The 19,762-nt window shown below is 39.5% G+C and overlaps 1 protein-coding gene across 4 annotated transcripts in view; it reads right to left on the reverse strand.

The window, feature by feature from the left end:
• The window catches only part of NTRK3 (neurotrophic receptor tyrosine kinase 3), a 441,983-nt gene that overhangs the window by 260,933 nt on the left and 161,288 nt on the right, over positions 1-19,762 (reverse strand). For all 4 annotated transcript variants that reach the window (XM_026709346.2, XM_087941347.1, XM_026709349.2 and 1 more), the window contains exon 4: positions 4,602-4,670. In XM_026709346.2, coding sequence (XP_026565131.1) covers positions 4,602-4,670 — 69 coding nt within the window. The remainder of the gene's footprint in view (positions 1-4,601; positions 4,671-19,762) is intronic.

Below are 19,762 nucleotides of genomic sequence, written 5' to 3' on the forward strand. Positions count from 1 at the left end.
TTGACTCAGCCTTCCATCCTTCCAGGATCAGTCAAATGAGGACCCGGACAATTGGGTAAAATATGATGACATTGTCAGTGGTGGGATTCAAAAAAAAATTCTCGCGGTTTTGTAGGCGTGGCTTGGTAGGCATGGCATGGCTTGGTGGGCGTTGCTTGGTGGGCATGGCAGGGGAAGGATACTGTAAAATTCCCCATTCCCTCCCCACCCCACTAACCTGCTTTCCAGCTCCGTTCTCCTGTGCAAGGAAAAAATAGAAGACCCAGCCGATCAGCTGGGACTCGGGAGGCAGATAATAGGTGGGGGCAGGGCCATCAGAGGTGGTATTTGCCAGTTCTCTGAACTACTCAAAAATTCTGCTACTGGTTCTCCAGAACTGGTCAGAACCTGCTGAATACCACCTCTGGACATTGTAAACCACCCAGATAGTGCTGCAAAGCACTGTGGAACGAAATATAAACCTAAGTGCTATTTCTATTGCTAAAAAGCAAAACAAAGCCACCATATTATTTTATTGTTTATCAGCTTCTCTAATAGCTGGACAACATTTCTGAATATATGTGCTGTCTTTTAGCAAAGATCACACTTCTTATGCAGGCCTGCCTGGTATCTATGTTCCGTAAAACCTGGATCTACTTAAAATCCAATCTGAGAATGCCAGACATCTATTAGCACAAACCAATTCTCTTCCTTCAAACTATTAATTGAAATAGGACAAGCAAATGTTAATGCTACCATTAGCACAAAGGATCAATTCCAATGTCAGCATTTTTAGCCAGATGCCCACCTCGAGAATGAGCGTTGCTTTTTCTGTGCTATGTGGCCATTGCTCTTTTCTTCATTTAACCACTTGACAGCAAGGAAAAATAGTAATAAAATATGCTGGGGTTAAATTGAAGATTACACACCGACTTTCCATTATTATTATTATTATTATTATTATTATTATTATTATTATTATTATTAGTATTATTATTTCTTCTCTAAGTCACTTCTCATCTATAGTTTTATTGATTTCAGGTAAGGATGAATGGGATATTCCTGTGATCTTCTGGGATGAATCCTACATAACATATAGATGCTTTTATTTCTGATGCACAAACTAAAACTCAACAAAATAGATTACCAGGGCAGCACTCCATTGATTTCATGTCCCCTTATTCTTCCTGAGCAGGGCTGAATACTTTATCTATAATTCAGAAGGCTACAAACCTGCTGGCTCCTGAAGGACTCCACAGGTCCTGAAGGAGATGCTAAACTATCACTCTACAGTGGTAGGAAAGCTGTTTTCAGTTGTTGCAACAAAGGAGGCCAAAAATGTCTCTGTTTTCTTGGGCCTCCGTCAGAGACACAGCCAAGGTTATGGCACAAAAATGCAGGCTTTTAAGGCAGCTTGTAAGATTCCAGGCAATGCCTGTTGAATGCACACCGTTCAATATTTTGAAGTCCAGGTTCCAGCAAAACCTACAGCAATATGGCTGTGGCTTGACTATCAAAGGCATTTATTATGCTTTGCCAAGTTATAATATTTAAATATTTCTTCGTCAAGGGGGAATCTGGGTAATCTATAATCTAAGCACATATATCATGCTAAACCAAGGTTTCTTTTATTTATTTATGTATTTATTCATTTATTTATTGGTATTCCTCGACTTACGATTACAATGGAGCCCAACATTTCTGTGGCTAAGCAAGATACTTGTTAAGTGAGTTTTGCCCCATTTTATGACCTCTCTTGCCACAGATGTTAAGTGAATCACTGCAGCTGTTAAGTTAGCAACACTGTTGTTAAGTGAACCTGGCTGTCCCCATTGGCTTTGCTTATCAGAAGGTCACAAAAGGGGATTGATCACGTGACCCAGGGGACACTGCAGCCATCATAAATATGAGTCAGTTGCCAACGGTCTGAATTTTGATCATGTGACTGTGGGGGATGCTGCAATGATCATAAGTGTGGAAAAACAGTCATAAGTCACATTTCTCACTGTTTCTGTAACTTTGAATGGTGACTAAATGAACTCTTGTTAAGTCAAGGACTACCTGCATTCATTCATTCATTCATTCCATTCATTTGATATTACACTATTACATATTACAATAAAATGATATTATTTATTTGATATTACTCTAAGCCATCATGTTCATGTTTGTGTTAAGTTCACAAATAAGTGGTTCACTTATAATTTTACAATTAAAAAAGTACATGTTTTTACTGTAAAAAAAGTAGGTGTTTTCTAAACCATAATAGTCTGCAAATCCAGCCAATTATGATTTCTTCAGCAAACCAATATTAAGCAACCCATAACTTAAAAGTCCTGAGATTCCTTTTCATGGTGCACAGACATTTGAACCAAGCAAGGATGAGAATCTCTCAGAAAGTTTTTGAAATTTATCACAAAGACTGAACGAAGCAAAATGTGAACCTGCACAATACAGTGTCTCATAAATTAATATTATCAATATTATAAAGAAGTAGTAGTAATGTTGGTTTATAAATTGATTAGTCTTATATCCAGCTTAAATAATAGATTACTAGTCAATATATTTTTAAAATAAAAACTAAGTGTACAGGAAATCTCCCATTTCTAGCTTCAGCGCTAAATTACTTTTACTGGTAACCCAGTTGAGAAGAAGTGGTTTGAAACACTGTGAATATCCAACTCTTTGGCTCTTTGGCAAGAAAGAAGAGAAAAAATTTGCTAGGGGACAGTCAGAAACATGTCACATCCTGTAAATCATGTTCCTCCTGCTTCTAAATGATCTAACTGTAGTACACAAAATTGTCTGCTACAACGTCTTGCCTGTCAACAACTTCTTCAGCTTCAACTACAATTATACATGGGCAAACAACCGATACAAACTCAAGGTAAACCGCTCCAAACTCAATTGCAGAAAATACAACTTCTGAAACAGAGTGGTCAATACCTGAAATGCCCTACCCGACTCAGTTGTTTCAGCCTCAACCCCTCATAGCTTCCACCTCAAACTATCTACCTTGGACCTCACCCCATTCCTAAGAGGTCCTTAAAGGGGGCGTGCATAAACACACCAGCATGCCTACCGTCCTTGTCTTGCTGTCCCAATTTATCTGTATTTACTTCTTTTGTTCATGTTCATACCTACATTTGTTATCCTGTATATGTTTGACAAACAAATAAAATTAATAAATTAACTTCTCAGAGGAATACACTTGGAATCTGCTGCTACTTTCAAAGAACTTGTCAAGGTTTTCCTAGTCTATATTAGATATTCAATTGCTGACAAAGGGCTTGTCCAAAGTCAACTAGCCAGCACTTCCATGACTGAAGGTGGCCTTGAAGCCTGGTTTTACCAATCTGAGTTCCAGCATTTTATCTCAAAAAATATATACTGGTTCTCTCTTTTCTACAGTTTACTAATTAGTTCCCTATGTACTAAACAGAGGTATGTGAGCTGTCTCGTTTAATCAAATGCCCCACTTGAATCAATATGCTTTGAACATTTCAGATTGATTCAGATGTCTAGATGTCCAACACAAAACCCAATTCGATCCAGGTTAGGTTACTGAAATCCAGCAGTGCAGAAAGAGATCCAAATTTTCAGACTGATGAGCTATTCTGAACTGTGCATCAGATAATCCCACTCCTTGAATAATCCACTCTGGTTGCTATTTTGAAAATCAGAACAATTTAGCATGGTTACAGCTTTGGAACAGCTACTCGATGGAAGCATATCCCAATCTTGCCAGTTTCCAGGTGGGTGGACTTCAAATGCCTGAATTCCAAAGCCAAGTCTGGCCATTGATAAGAATTCTAAGAGTCCACTAGTAATTGCCAATTGTTGGGAAAAACCGCTCTTTGATGTTTTTGCATCTACAAATTAGCACAATATCTACAGATAGTGCAATATTAATGCAATATCAGGGGTTTTCAATTCAGTGTATAGAATATGAAGGATGTGTGTTTGTGTTTATTTTCAGTCATAATGTACACTGAGGATGGTATTTAATTTAGTTGTACGAGGTGCAATGACAATAAACTAAACTAAATTAAACTAATCATGGGAATGCTTCAATGGAGAAAAATGGTCATAAGTCACTTTTTCCACTGTTTCTTTGGAAGAGCCTTATAGCTCCCGTTGCCTTAAGAAAGTTCAAAACATTCTCAAAGATCCATCTCATCCTGGGCATCCCTTTTTTTGAACTATTACCATCTGGCAGACGGCACAGGATAATAAAAACAAGGACAAATAGACTGAAAAACAGCTTCTATCCCAGGGCAGTAACTCTACTGAATTCTACTGTATAGTGCAATATTAATGCAATATTGGGGGTTTTCAATTCAATGTATAGAATATGAAGGATGTGTGTTTGTGTTTATTTTCATAGTCATAATGTACACTGAAGATGGTATTTAATTTCATTGTACGAGGTGCAATGACAATAAACTAAACTAAATTAGCTGTTAATGCAAATGGGAAAACCTTTTAAAGTTATATTTCAGAAGAGGCGGTGGTGACATGTCACCGGCATTTTGCATAGCCCCCCCACTTTTTTAAAAAAATTATCCCTTCTGATTTTCCTCTCTCACTTGCAGGTAAGCTCCTCCTGAATGAAAACTTACAGTTCTGTAAGCCTCAGCGTCTTGAAGAGTAACCACGAAAGAGTGGTCAGCCGGTTACCTGAGAGATTTCTGGGGAGAAAAAGAGAAAGAATTTACGATCAGTCAGTCATCCCCTCTTCTTTACAACTTTGTTATTCTCTGAAAGCAAATAGTGTAAGTTGAAACACACATAGAAAAGCCCAAAATAGTTAGAACTGAATATATTGCAAGTTTGGAATTAAACCAGAATTCCCCTTGCATTTAAATCTTAAAAAGAGAACAATAAAGTTGAGGGAAAATTGACAGCATGTGAAATGTTCTCTCTGATCATGGACAGTGAATGTTATTAAATTAGGAAGAATCTGTTAGCTGCTATTTCCAAGGATTAATTAATTATTTTTAAAAGAAAGAAGAATGTAAGTAAGCAAATATTGATAGAAATAGCATATATTCCAGCCATTTTTAAAGTTAAGTTCTATGCCCAGAATAATCCAAATTATTTTTATACATCCATCAGAATCCAGCAACTGACAGAAATTATCCAGATTAGTAATCTATGTATATTACTTTATGTTTTTTTTACCTATTTCATTCCAAAATAGTTACTATTCCAGACACTGCAGGCAATTCATGTAAGTTTCATTGCTTCTAATTCATTGTCAATATATGAGCAATACACAGTAATAATAGTTCACTACTAAAGTTATCTGTTATAAAAAATATATAGTTATGTCAATGGATAAACACAGAACGTACATAAATATCTGGATATAATTTGAACATTTATGGTCTTAAAGAAGTCTTACTCTCTTATCCGTAGTTGTTTTAACCTTCATAAGGAGACAATACTAACATAATCTTCAAGGTTGTTTCACCAATTCAAATATAATTATCGAGTTTCCTACATCACAGTGATTAAGTTCCAATGTGATTTGCTTTGATTTTAGTATTAGGTGTCAAATGTACTCGGTTATGTCTTGGGGCTATGTGTGATTCTAGTCATTGTGGTTAACAAATCATGGTTAATGAAGTCACAGCTAAACAAAATTTGTAAATCCAATCAAGGAATGCAAAGCTATGAGGAAAATTAATGCAATATAGTACAATATGGTATAATTCAGTAGGGTAAAGTAGAGTATGACAGGGTAGGGTAAAGTAGAGTAGGGTAGAGCAGGGCATGGTATCTTATAGTATCTAATGACATAGTAACCAGACCAGTTTACCAGACTGTTAAATTCCATGGACTTTGCATGCATGTATCAAATTTTTACAGTGTTTTAGCTTATTTGGGTAATAACATGACTTTTACATTTGAATGATATAATGTGCATCAATTATGCTATGATATGTACAGAATAATCCACATGGAAACATTTATGAGAATAGTTATGAATAACTATCCAGCCACACACAGATACACTAAATTGAGTTAAAGTTTACTTTAAGAATAGCACAGTCCAATAAATGGTCCAGGTCATATATATTAACAGTCAAAGGGATATCCAATTACAAAGTCTCTTTACTGGTTGCCTTTGTCATTTACAGTAAACAAAGATATCAAAGTATAACATAGCATAAATACAACAGAGAACCTTAGATAGCAACAGAATGTCAGAGAGACAGAATGTCAGAGAGCGCAAGCTATGATCACTAGCTCCCTCTTATGGTAATTTGCAATATAATCAACCAATCGGAAATAGTATAAATCAATACAGTGGTTTTGTCTACAAATGTACATTGTTGGTTTATATATTGCCAACCAACTAATTGGTGGACACATTCCGAACAAATTACATAGTTTGTTTAGTGACATCATCATGCAAATTACAAAAACAAATGATGCAAATTATGTACATCACCCTAATAATATCCACTCTCCAATTTAACCATCAGCAATTAAAGTCATACAAAGTAGAAAACAAATATTTACTCCATGAAATGACATAACAAAGTTCCTGCTTGTAGCAGTAAAAAGTTTGTAAGCAGTCTTTATGTTGAAGAGCATATTTTTAAGATCTTTGGCCTTCTGCTTCTGGTTTGAGCTTCTTCAGCGACAGACCGAAAGCTCGTCTCTGCAAGGCTTCAATCCATGCTCACGGCTGGAGTGCCCCGAGCCAGCTGGTTTCGGGGCTAAGCCACCCCGGTAGAGGTGGTGAAGAGGGGGGAGACTGCCAGCAGGGTTGAGGATAGCCGCATCTCTCTTCCCCAGCTGGCCATTACTCCCTTTCCTGAAGGCAGTTGCAGCGGTGGTCAGAAATGGCCACCACAAAGAAGAACTCGACCGGAAAAGAATGTGCAGGAGGAAGATAAGGAGAGAAAGTTTTGGTTGACCGGGTCAGACAGCAAAAGCAACAAATAAGGTACCCTGGAATTGAAACTGTTAAAAAACAATAACATTGTTCCCTAAGAAGATTTTTAAGCTGCGAAGGAGAGAGAAAAGGGAAAAGATTTGGTTTTCTCCTTTTCCTATACTGACAGCTAAGAGACTTAAGCAAGAAATTGGAAAAAAATCCACTTTGACATCAATAGGCATTTAATGCTGAAAATAAAAAGTCAAAGGGATAATAAAGATTTCTGGATAATTAAAAGCTTTTGAAAACAGGAAAGGAGAGAGGAAGAATAAAAGGGCAGGATCTGGAAGGGAGGAGACTGCCTGGAATTAAAAAAGAACTTACAGCAAAATCTCAACAAGACTTCCAAAAGTTACATTCTAACTGAAATATCGCAACAAAAACCCCAGGAAGAGAAAGTCGAAAAAGAACTAAGAAGATATAACTTGGGACTATCTGGATTACTTGATGATTTCTGGATTCTTGGTTATTGTTTTGAATGACTAAAATCAATCGGGTGGTTGTTTAAAACTGTTTAAAATGGCTCTACTTTTAGAAGAACTGAAAATGGAACTTAGATGAAAGAAGATGCACAAGAAGGGAGAGGTTCTTTTGGCTTCGTATTTCAGTTTTTAGAAATGGAGATTTGGAATTATGAGAAACAACAAGAAATGCCTGCAGAACAAGAAGATTGTGACAAAAAACAAGCCGTCTTTAATGAACAAGTAATCTTAGATGGGGGGGGGAAGGAAAGGGGAGAAAGAGAATGGAAAGTTTAAGATTGGGAAAAACAACTCCAAAAAAAAATAGAGTGAAAAATAAGTATAAAATCAGAAAGCAACAGAAGAGGGAAATGCAGAAGAAAGAATTAGAACTTAGAGAGACAAGGGGGTAAAAAGGGGAGGGAGAAGATGAGAGGGAAGAAAGAAAGGAAAAGAATTTATAAAGGACAGAAGCAAAATATAGAGAAACAGGGTCTATTTAGAGATAATGGGTGAAAAGTTAATGGAAAAAGGGATTCTACAAAGGTACATAAGATAGTATGGTTATACTAGAAGCAGAAATAATTTTAGAAAATATGAAACAATGTATGATTAAAATGTCTGATAAAATAGCTATCGTAATTCAGTGGAATGCTTGTCAATAAATAAATGTAACAAAAGGTATATTTAATGATTTATAAAACATATGTAAAGAGAAATAAGGGAAAAATTAATTATGGAGATTATATGTGTTTTTAAGGAAGTATGATATTTAATTGAAAAGAAGTGTTAAAGATGTTAAGATTTTAATGATTATTATTGATAGAACTGAACTGGAATGGAATGAGGGTTTATAATTACATATATTTACAATCTTTTTTTTTTTAAGAATATAGTGTGTATTATAAGAATGTGCCAAGCAGAATTCGATTGGAAGTTATGTATTATGCATTATATTGAAGGTCATAAACTTAAGGTATATATTGAAGTTTAAATAAGAGTTGAATGGATGCAATTAAAAGATATTAAGGTGTCATACTCCAATTAGTAACTATAGGAGAAAATTTGTTTAATGAGAAAAGATATGAAATTGAAACAGAACAGACAAAAGCATAAATATAATGACTTGAACTGAGATGAGATAATCAAAATAAAATTGAGAAAATTAAAAGAGGGGAAAAACTATATAGAAAATGTAAAATAGTATAAGATATGGAATAAAATACAAAAAGGAGCATGAAATTGAGTGTTGTGTCTGTATAAAGAAGTTCAACCTGGGACCATGCTATTTTCAAAAAAGATGTTTTACTTGTATTTCGTGTGTGAAAACCCAAATAAAACTTTATTTTAAAAAAAGATCTTTGGCCTTCTGCTTCTCACTCTACAATGTGTGTAGTCCAATGCAAATCTTAGCATCTTAAAACTAGAGGAGACCATAATGATCCAGGTGGCAGATTGGATATCAAAAACTGGGAAGATACCAGAAAGGCAACTTTACAAAATCAGAGTAGGGAATTTTAACAAAGAGGCCTAACTTTGTTTCTTGCATCTTTGTCTTATTCATGTTGAGACTGTTGCCATAGCAACCTGAGATCAACTTCATAAAGTCCCCACTCTGGTTGGGAAAGGCATAACTCCTCCCCTAAAGTGTGAAATCTATTTACCCAAGGAAGTATTTATAAGCCAGCATCCTCAACTGCCCCACCCCTTTACTCTTTTTCCAATATAGTTTGGGCAAATATTTTGTTTAAAGGAGAGAGGGAAGAGGAGAGAAAGAGAGAAATTACAATAAAGAATGTTTCATTTGCACAATGAAATTTAAATACTTTTGAGTTTGTTGACCCATTATATATAGACCTCTGTATGTAAATATTTTAAAGCATTAAGCATATAATGTAAATCTATAAAGATTCTCAGTTGTTTTACTCTGCAAGGTATATAAATCCTTCCATTCCCCACCATCCAGTCAGCTGAAGAAGCTTCTTGGATGAGAAGTGAAACGTCTTCAAAGAAAAAAACAAGAAAGTCCAATTGCCTCCTGAAAAAGCACCTTTGGGACATACAATGTAAGGATGCATGCTAGACAATATTTTAAAAATGGGGGACAATGCTCCACTGCTGGCCCTTTTAAAAGAATTATTTAGAAATATTCTTAAAGAAATCCCACCCATTTCCATTCATATTTTTCTGCAATGTGTTAACGCTTCTACATTTGATGTAAACTCATGAAGATTTTTTTTCCTTTTATAAACAAATATTCATATTTCTTCCATATAAATATTTTCAACATATGTTTACCAGGTTCTTATATGCTACTTCTTTTAATGTGCAAGTTTCCACAGCATAAACTTTTTTCTAATGGGCCTGTCAAAAATTATTGTTATTTTTTGTTGTTGTTGTCAACCCAAGAAAGATTAAACCCTAAGGGACTCCATTCAATATTGAGGTAAATCTCAAATTCATATATCCTTGAAACACATACCCTTGAAACTTCCCCTTTATGTTATATCTTTTGACCCAATGTTGTTTTACACATACAACAGAATAGTGATACTTCTATGCAAAAATGTTTCGGCATTATGATTTGAATAAAATTCAGAATAGCCAAGAGCTCCTTTGATACACATACTATGCAAAATTATAATGCAGCTTCATTGAGCAGATTTTATATGAGTCATCTGTAATGTTTCTGGCATAAGGAAAGAGTGTGAAATCATAGTGTGATTTGGGGAAACCTACTCTGAGAATCCAGCCACAGTGCTTGATAAACCATGATCAGCAGTTTAGCATATTCTCTGAAGCCAACTGTGGTTTATTCAAAAATTGTGTCGTATTGCGCTGTTTGAATCAGCTTCCTTTCCCTTGAAGTACATCAGAGGTGGTATTCAGCAGGTTCTGACCAGTTCTGGAGAACCGGTAGTGGAAATTTTGAGTACTTCGGAGAGCCGGCAAATACCACTCTGACTGGCCCCGTCCCCATCTATTCTCTGCCTCCCGAGTCCCAGCTGATTGGCTGGGTCTTTTTTTGTTCCCCTACACAGGAGAACAGAGCTGGAAAGCAGGTTAGTGGGGTGGGGAGGGAATGGGATTTTGCAGTAACCTTCCCCTGGAGTGGGGTGGGAATGGAGATTCTACAGCAGTGGTTCGCAAGCTTTTTCAATCCAAGCCCCCTTGGTGCTACAAACTCATCCTCAATGCCCCCCACCCAGGGGTGGGATTCAAATTTCTGTGGGCATGGCCTAATTTGAGGGTGTGGTTTGCTGGTAACATGACTGGGTGGGCGTGGCTTGCTGGTCACGTGACTGGTGGCATGGCTTGCTGGTCACGTGACTGGGTGAGCGTGGTTTGGTGACTGGCAAACCAAATATAAGTGGTCCTCACTTAATGGCCGGTTGTTTAGCAAGTGTTCTAATTTATGACTGGTCTCCTCAGAACTACTTGTCCTGGTTTTGGAGTTTTGACAGCCATGCACACACATATACACCTACTCCCTTCCAACCCTGCTGGAGCAGGTCATTGGACTAGAATAGGCAAAGCATCTCTGATTAAATTCTAGTAGTGAATAAAATCTAATCAGAGATGCTTTGCTGATTCTTGTTGATTTGTTTTATTTGTATTTCTTTATTTTATGTTGCTGAATTGCATTGACATGTGTGTCCCTTCTTGTGCACAATCCAGAAGCTTTTGTGATTCTTTGCAGCAAAAATTACCGACCTCTGGCTTTGCTCTACTTTTCAAACATGCCGGCACTGCCGCATTCTAGGTGCCGGCTCCACAGGTCCACCCCATTGAGCCCATTGCACTGGAGGCACCTGCCCAAGCAACTCCGAGCAGAGCAGTGCACCAAATCAATGGGGTGAGCCTGGAAGAGGGAAAGAGAGAGAGATAAAAGAGAGAAAGAGAGAAGGAAGAAAAGAAAGAGAAAAGGGAAAGAAAGAAAAAGGGACAATGAAAGGGAGGCATGGCGGGATGGAGGGAGGGAGAGAGAGAGAGAGAGAGAGAGAAACCTGATGCATCAGATTGAAATGAGGCCTAGTTTAGAGGCCCTTTTCCACATTGAAACATCTTTGCCAGCATCTTTGCCAGCACATCTTTGGCTTCTATTAATTAAATGTTTGGTGGACGAAACATGGCCAAGACTATCAGGAAGCTCTCACATTTTGTTGAGGCTTTAAACAGGATCCATTGGCCCAGATCTCCACCGTAAAAAATTACTTTTCCCCAATGTATTACAGTGCCAATTCTGAAGAAGGCAAAACCAAAATGTACTGGTAAATTACAAGGAGAACACACACACGCACACACTCCCTTCTAACCCTGATGCAGCAGGTGATTGGAGTAGAATAGATATCTCATTATCTTTCTCCTCCCTCCTTCTCTCCTTCTTTATTTCTTTTTCTTTCTGTCCCTTCCTTCCATTCCCCCCCTCTTTCTTTGTCCCTTTTTCTTTATTTCTGTTTCTTTCTGTCCCTTCCTTCCATCTCCCTCTTTCTTTGTCCCTTTTTCTTTCTTTCCCTTTTATCTTTCTCTTCTTTCTTTTCTCTTTCTCTCTCTCTCTCTTTTCTCTCTCTTTCCCTCTCTCAGGCTCACCCCATTGACTTCGTGCACCGCTCTGTTCGGACTTGTTTGGGCAGGTGCCTCCAGTGCAAGGGGCTCAATGGGGTGGAACACGGCAGCAGTAGGATGTTTGAAAAGGAGAGCTCTCCTTTCCCAATGATGCATTCGGGACGGAGCTCCTTGCACCAGAGTGTGCAAATCAATGGGATGATCCTGCGGGGCCTTGCCTCGAATGCGGCGGTGGCAAGATTTTTTCTCACCCCTGAATTGTCCCTGCCGCTCACCTCCAGCACCCCTCTGCCGCCTCTTAGTGCCCGCCTGCTGCCCCCCTTGCCTCTCAGCACCCCCCTTAGGCATCCCACTGCCCCCTAGGGGGCGGTACTGCCCACTTTGGGAACCACTCTTCTACAGTATCCTTCCCCTGCCATGCCCACCAAGCCAAGCTATGCCCACCAAGCCACAGAACCGGTAGTAAAAAAATTTGAATCCTTGCAGTACATATACATGGACAGCTTCACAACCTAAAACCCTTAATTTGCCAATGTGTAAAATATTATATTTGCCAATGTGTAAAATATTGTATTTCTCCTAAAATCATCCATGTTTCCACTGTTCTCTCACTCACTCTGTGTGTCTCACACATGCTTCCTAAGAGTTACACAAGCCACAGGATTCTTTCCCTCTTTCACCTGCACACCATTTTTTCCAAGCTCTACTGCACATTATAAAGCCCTCTTGTTGTGACCTTGTTTGCTGCCACAAATGGCAAGGTGCATGAATCGTGAGCAAGAAGCCCAGAGGCTCATTAAGGGCACAGCCTGCTAAAGGAAATGCTCAGAGCCAGGAGAGAGGAAGTCACAAAGCAAGCTCTGGGAAGTCCAGGCCATCACAGCCTACAATAAGATCACTATTTAACTCTTTGTATGTGTTCCACACACAAAGCTGCCAGCTACTACTGTGAGTCTGCTCAAGGCTTAGGAGATCCAGAGAGACCTGAAGTTTTTAGCATTCAAATACCCTTCTGTTCAGGATTTGGGAGAATATCTGCATGGTACGTTGTGGAAGAAGCTACAGTTCAATCTAGCTTGCGCAGATGTGAGGGCAAGGCTGAGATGATAGGAAGCAGAAATAGCCCCTGTGTCTTCTAAGTAATGAATGATTCTGCCCCAGACATTTTTATAGTAGGAAATTTAAAATTAGCATACTAAGTCATCAGATGGTGTGTTTAGTTTAAGGTGCTCGGTAAACTATATCATTATGGTCTCCAAAGCCCATCCAATGTATAAATGCATATGTAAATTTACTAACTTTGGCTTAATCAAACCCTGATTAGGCAAAACTGAGTTCAGTGTAAATCCAAGAAGTTTCATTTTTTTTCCCCTTTTTCTTTTCTGATGAGAGAGGAATTTCTGAAAAATATACCATTTGGAGAAAAAATTGATTTTCTGATGAGCTATTTTTAAAAGGCTACAGCAAGGGTCTTCAAACTTGACAGCTTTAAGACTTGTGGACTTCAACTCCCAGAATTTCTGAGCTAACATGACTGGAGGAGGAATTTTGGAGTTGAAGTCCACAAGTCTTAAAGTTGTCAAGTTTGAAGGCCCCTGGCCTAAAGTGTCACAATCTTACTGTGGAGGGAGGTGTGCAGGGCCTTATGACACCTTTATTTACCACAGACGAATAACGCTAACAATTATGGTTCATGTTAACTATTCATGACATTAGTCAAGTTCTCATCTTAGGTTTCTTTGACAAATGTACTTTGCCAATATAATGTTCACCAAAGAGGACTTCAATTATTCACTGTGTACAAGGTAGGGCTAGGCACAAGTGCCATTTCAGAAATCTGAAGAGGATGGATCATTTATGCAAGTGAAGTAGACATTCTGCACAATTTTGCAAATGCAAGAGTCCTCCTTCAATGGGGGCATCAGCCCTATTATTGAAAAAAGACCCAGGAGAAAAGTCCTCCTTGGATTCCTCCTGGAAATCTGTCCCTTGAAATTGAAAAAGGACAGTAGAAAGCAAGAAAGAATGAAGAGCCAGATATATTGTACACGGTGAACAAGAACTTGGCTTCCTCATTGATAATTCAGTGCAAGAACTGAGTTATACTGCACTCCTGAGTCTTTCACCAATCTCTGTTTTTCAAATAAGTTTTTATTCCTTGATTTCAAACTGCTAGAAAAAGATGCACATTTTCTATTCCTGAGGTGAGCACAAAGCTCATCCATTTTCTAGAGGGATACAAACAAGCAAACAAACTCCAAAATAGAAATTGAAGAGAACTTTTTCCACATTCCTGGAGATATTAACTGAAGAGCCTGAGAGTAGACAATAGGCAATCGATTAGTAGTATGAACTACTGATTCAATAGTGGCCCCTGAGCAAACATGGCAATGACACTATTTATTTATTTTATTTTGTCAAAAGCTTGCAATACAATAGAAATAAGAATAAACATAAGTTTATGTTGTGGCTCGGAGGTTTGAGCCTGCTTTGTCAGAGGTCAAGGACTTGATAAATGAGGAAGAGGAGGATTTGGCTCTGAGGTTTGAGCCTGCTTTGCTAGAGGACACAGACTTGTACGGTGAGGAAGGGGAGGATTTGGCTCTGAGGTTTGAGCCTGCTTTGTTAGAAGATTTGGAATTGCCTTCCTCCCCAGGACTTTCCTCCTCGTCAGGATCTTCCCCCCTGATTGTGCCTCAGGTGTCAGAAGATAATCAGGAGAACATAGGATCAAGCCGAGGAATGCTGGCTTGACGCGAGGCAATGGCACAGGCAAAAGTGTAAGTTGCAACATAACAGGAAAGGACGAATTAGAGACTGAGAGGAGGGACTGACATGCCCCACAGAGAATAAAAGTGGGTGTGTTAGTTCTGGATTCTTGTTCGGGACAACGTGTTAATTTGTGAGAGCAGCTCCGACGGATTCTGTGTGTGTGGCGATAGCCATGATTTATGTTCTTGCTTTATTATCAGACTTGGCAGACAGCTTGTGTCAGACTGCCAAGGACTTGCCTGGCCAAAGGAATTTAACCCTGTCATTACTGGTCTTGTCTGCTTGTGTATATTCCTTTGAAAACTTGGACTTCTCACTTCGTTGGCACAGGTGAGACATAACAAGTTTAAATATAAGAAATAGGAACTAATAATTGGGGACAATAGGACAGGGATGGTAGGCACGATTGTGTGCTTATGCACGCCCCACTACTGCCTTCTCTTTCTCATAAGTAGGCTTTTGTTAGTTGTGGTTAATAACTGTCAGTATATAAGTAATTCTGAGCTGGAATAGACACGGTAACAGGTCAGCCAATGGGAACTGTTTGAATAGACATGGCAACAGGTCAGCCAACAGTCATATTATTTGTTTGTATGAGGCCATAAAAGACAGTTTGGAGTCTGGGCATGAATGAGACTTGCTGGACTGTATATAAGAGTTGGTTTGTCCTTGAATCTTTGCCTTCTGAAAATCTTGCCTCTGTATATCTCTATTCTATAACCACTTGCTTCTGTGAATATTGCTTCCATGTTCCTGATTTTATATGCTGAATTCTGCTGTATGGTATTGTACATAAAAAGTTTCCTATGTAAATGAATCCTGCAAAATTATTTACTTGTGTGCTGGTTGGATGTGCTGAAAACTCTGACAATAACCCCTGATTTCCGCTAAATATGGCCTCACCAAGGGGTTAAAAATAAACCCAAAATGAAAAATCCGCTGTTTATCGATATCATCAATAACAGTGGGATATCAACAGCTTTTCAATCAAGCAGGTTGAGATCTTTAAATATCTCAGTGTCTACTTCCAGCATGTGTCAAATCCACGAATTTATAGCCCTGGCTCAAAGACCGCTAATGCAATAATTAGATACACTAGCTGCAAGAAAAACTTTTCAGTTCCATCTACCATTATATCATTGGATGCTTAAATGCTAAGCCTTTTGCCATTTGGCACACAATGCTGTGCTTATCCTAATAAAGTACATTGCATTTTTTAAAAATAGACTGGATAACCTTTTGACAGGATGGTAGGTCTCCTGCCTTAAGCATGGGATTGGACTAGAAGATCTCTGAGGTCCCTCTCCAACCTATGATTCTATGTTCTAGTATACCAATTGAGTGTTATTTATCACCCCCTCAAAGCCCCATCAGTACCCCAATGCGGTACTGTTTGTACTTTCCTTTATCCTTTTACCAAACAGATGGACATACTTCCAAACAAATCAATGGGCTGACCATCTTACTTATTTCAAGAAAGCTTAAGAGGGCCTAGAGATACCTTGAAAATAAAGAGCTGGTACTTTGTTTTGAAGTCTGTCAGCTTTCCTTGATTCTTTTATAAAAGTGAAAGATCAGGTAGATCACAGACATACCAAGGGAGGTATCTAAGGTCCCATGGATACTTCTGAATGACATCGTAGGGTTTCTAACTTTGTGAACATATCCTTCACATTTCCCGTTTACAATATATCTATGTGTGTGCATATACAATGCATGCAGCTAGCTGCTAACTAGGCAAATAGGCAGAGTCAGAGCTAGAAGAATGAAGTGTTCTGTTTTGAGAAAAAGAAAACCATATACCAAACTGTATCGGATCATTTCCAATGTATTTCTGTAGAAAACAAACAGGCACCGTTCACCAAGGTAGCATGTGGGAACGCACTCTGCACTCCAATGCCTGGCAACGTTTATTTGCATTTTATTTAAAGCTTCTGAGATTTTCCAGAGGAGTTTTTCTCCTTGAAAATCCAGAGCAATTGGAAGTTAGTGTGAAGGGAAATGGCCTGTTTGTTTTTCCCTCAATTAAGCTCCAACAAAAAAGGCTCTACTATTAAGAGGCATTTTAATCCAGCTAAATTAAGCCAGATGCCTCATTAATGACACTTACCCACAAGAGCCTCTGTAATTAAGCTGCAAACTATAGTATTGTGATCAGTCCTTGGCGATGGCAGTAGGACATGCCTGCTAGGAGGGGACCCTAGCATCTCCTCCTCCTAGAGATAGTGGGTTTGTTTGAACAACAAAAACAAAGCCCCTTCCCCACCCTCTTCAAACGGGCCTTCTCCACAATGGTTGCCTTTCACTTCAGAACTGACACTGTGTTTCTGCAAAGGCAAGTTTCTTGGTGCTAATAACAGGTTGCCAGCTTTATAAAAAATGCTGATCTGGAGGCTAAGTTGCACTGAGCTGCCAGTGGTAAGAGAGTATGCTTGGAATAAATCTAGAAATGTAACATGAACTTTTTTCAAGTGCCTGGTGGTAGTCCAACACAGAGTTGATGGTGGGTGGGGTGAATTGCCATGTTCTGCATGACACACAACTTATTAGTAAATCAAGAGTGAAACCACTCAACCTGAGACTTTGGGGAAAGTGCAGAGAAACTAAGTCAACTAAGATGACTAAAGCCCTGGAGACTAAAACATATGAAGAAATGTTGCAGGATTTGGATATGGCTAGTCCAGAGCAAAGAAGGACTAGGGGAAACATGGTAGCAGCGTTCCAGTATTTGAGGGGCTGCCACAAAGAAGAGGGGGGTCAAGTTATCCTCCAAAACACCAGAGGGCAGAACAAGGAACAATGGATGGAAACTGTATTGTATTTAAATAGAGACTTCTAGGGCGACATTCCTATTGGTTAGCAGAAGCAACGATACGATTGGATAGTAATGTTAGTATCTGATTGGCCACCTATAGCGGTGGAAAGTTTAACTAAATGTCATTATTTGCGAGCCATGGAGCAGCCACTATAAAAAGGGCTGCTGCAATTCGACTGCAGTTGAAGTTACTGTTTATTATTAAAGAGCTGAAGTCAACTCCAGTCTGCGAGTCTCTTTACTGGCGACAGAACACTGGTGACGAAGGTGGGATTAAAGAGACAAAGACCGTAAGCATGTGGCAATGACAGCCGAAGGACCAATGAGATGGCCGGCAACAATTCGCCACCCGCACTGTTCAACCCAGCCGAAGAAGACTGGGAGTCGTACATTGACAGATTCCTGATGTTTTTAGAAAGCAACGAACTGCAAGGAATCACCAACCAAACGAAGAGAGCCGTATTCCTGACACATTGCGGTCTGACTGTTTTTAAAATGGCCAAGGCATTAGCAAGACCAAATGATGTTAAACAGATGGCATGGCCAGACCTGAATCGGATGTTGAGGAACCATTACGCACCGGCCGTATCCAACCTGATTAGAAGACACGAGTTTAACAAGCGCGACCAACTAGAAGGCGAGAGCATTGGAGACTTCGTAGCAGCATTAAGAGACATTGGGGGGTCATGCGAATTCCTCAACATGGACGAAGCCATGAGGGATCGCATAGTCCTTGGACTAAGAGATGCAACCTTACAGAGCAAACTACTAAACCGACCAAACATCACCGTGAATGAAGCCATTACTGAAGCAACTGCCACTGAAGCCGCAAAGAGATCTGCAGCAAAAATGAAGCAGATGACTACAATGGGCAGCCCGGGCATGAACAAAGAGAAGAAGACAGAGGGAACCCAAAAGCACGCTGCCACGTCGTCTCACCATGAGGACATCGAATCATCAACTGATTCAGATGACGAAGACGAGGAAGTGAACAAACTCTACTCAGAAAGGAACCGGAGAGAGAGAGACGAAGCAGAAGATCTGAGTTCCAGTGTGCGGGTTGCAGTGGAAACCACCTGAGATCTGAGTGTCGATTCCTGGATGCCACCTGCCAGCATTGTGAGAAACGGAGGCACATCGCAAGGGTATGCCGAAACAAAAAGAGCTATAGTTCAAGGGGACAAGGCAGTACCCCACCCCCCGAAACAAAGAAAGAACAACCGGAAGCCATTGGAACCATGACGGAAAAAGTCAACAGAAAGATGAAAAGGAAGAAACACACCAAACTATCACAATTGGGATGGCCAGAACAACAAACACTAAGAAGGTTCAAATCAATGTCCTGATTGAAGGCGAGCCGTGAGAGATGGAAGTAGACTCTGGTTCCTATTTATCAATGGTGTCATGGAACACAATAAAAAGCTTAATTCCCGATATACAACACAGAACTTGAGAAGCAAAGCCTGATCATCAAGGACTACCAGGGTAACAAAATACTGGTAGTAGGGCTAGGACACTTCAAAGTAAATTTTAAAAGGCACACCAAGATCCTGCCATTAACCATCGTTGACAGAGATCGCCCCAGCCTGCTCGGGTTGGAATGGTTCGAACCGCTCGGGATCAAGGTGACAGGAATCAACAACAACACCATGACTGACTGGGAAAAAGACCTGATAGAAGAATTCCATGACATGTTCGACGGGACCTTAGGCAAGTACTGTGGGACCCCTATATCGTTTAACTTAAACCCGAATGTAGCTCCAGTTAGGCTCAAAGCCAGATGGGTACCATTTGCACTAAGACCTAAAATTGACGAAAAACTAAACAAACTAATTGCTCAGGGGGTACTAGAGCCAACTGACCATGCCAGATGGGAGACCCCAATTGTGACCGGAATCAACAACAACACCATGACTGACTGGGAAAAAGACCTGATAGAAGAATTCCATGACATGTTCGACGGGACCTTAGGCAAGTACTGTGGGACCCCTATATCGTTTAACTTAAACCCGAATGTAGCTCCAGTTAGGCTCAAAGCCAGATGGGTACCATTTGCACTAAGACCTAAAATTGACGAAAAACTAAACAAACTAATTGCTCAGGGGGTACTAGAGCCAACTGACCATGCCAGATGGGAGACCCCAATTGTGACCCCTATAAAACCTGACAGGTCCATGCGCATCTGTGGTGACTATAAGGCCACCCGGAACCACGCAT

Source organism: Pseudonaja textilis, chromosome 13, assembly GCF_049901715.1.
Source record: "Pseudonaja textilis isolate UNSWEBS1 chromosome 13, rPseTex1.2, whole genome shotgun sequence".
Classification (NCBI taxonomy): domain Eukaryota; kingdom Metazoa; phylum Chordata; class Lepidosauria; order Squamata; family Elapidae; genus Pseudonaja; species Pseudonaja textilis.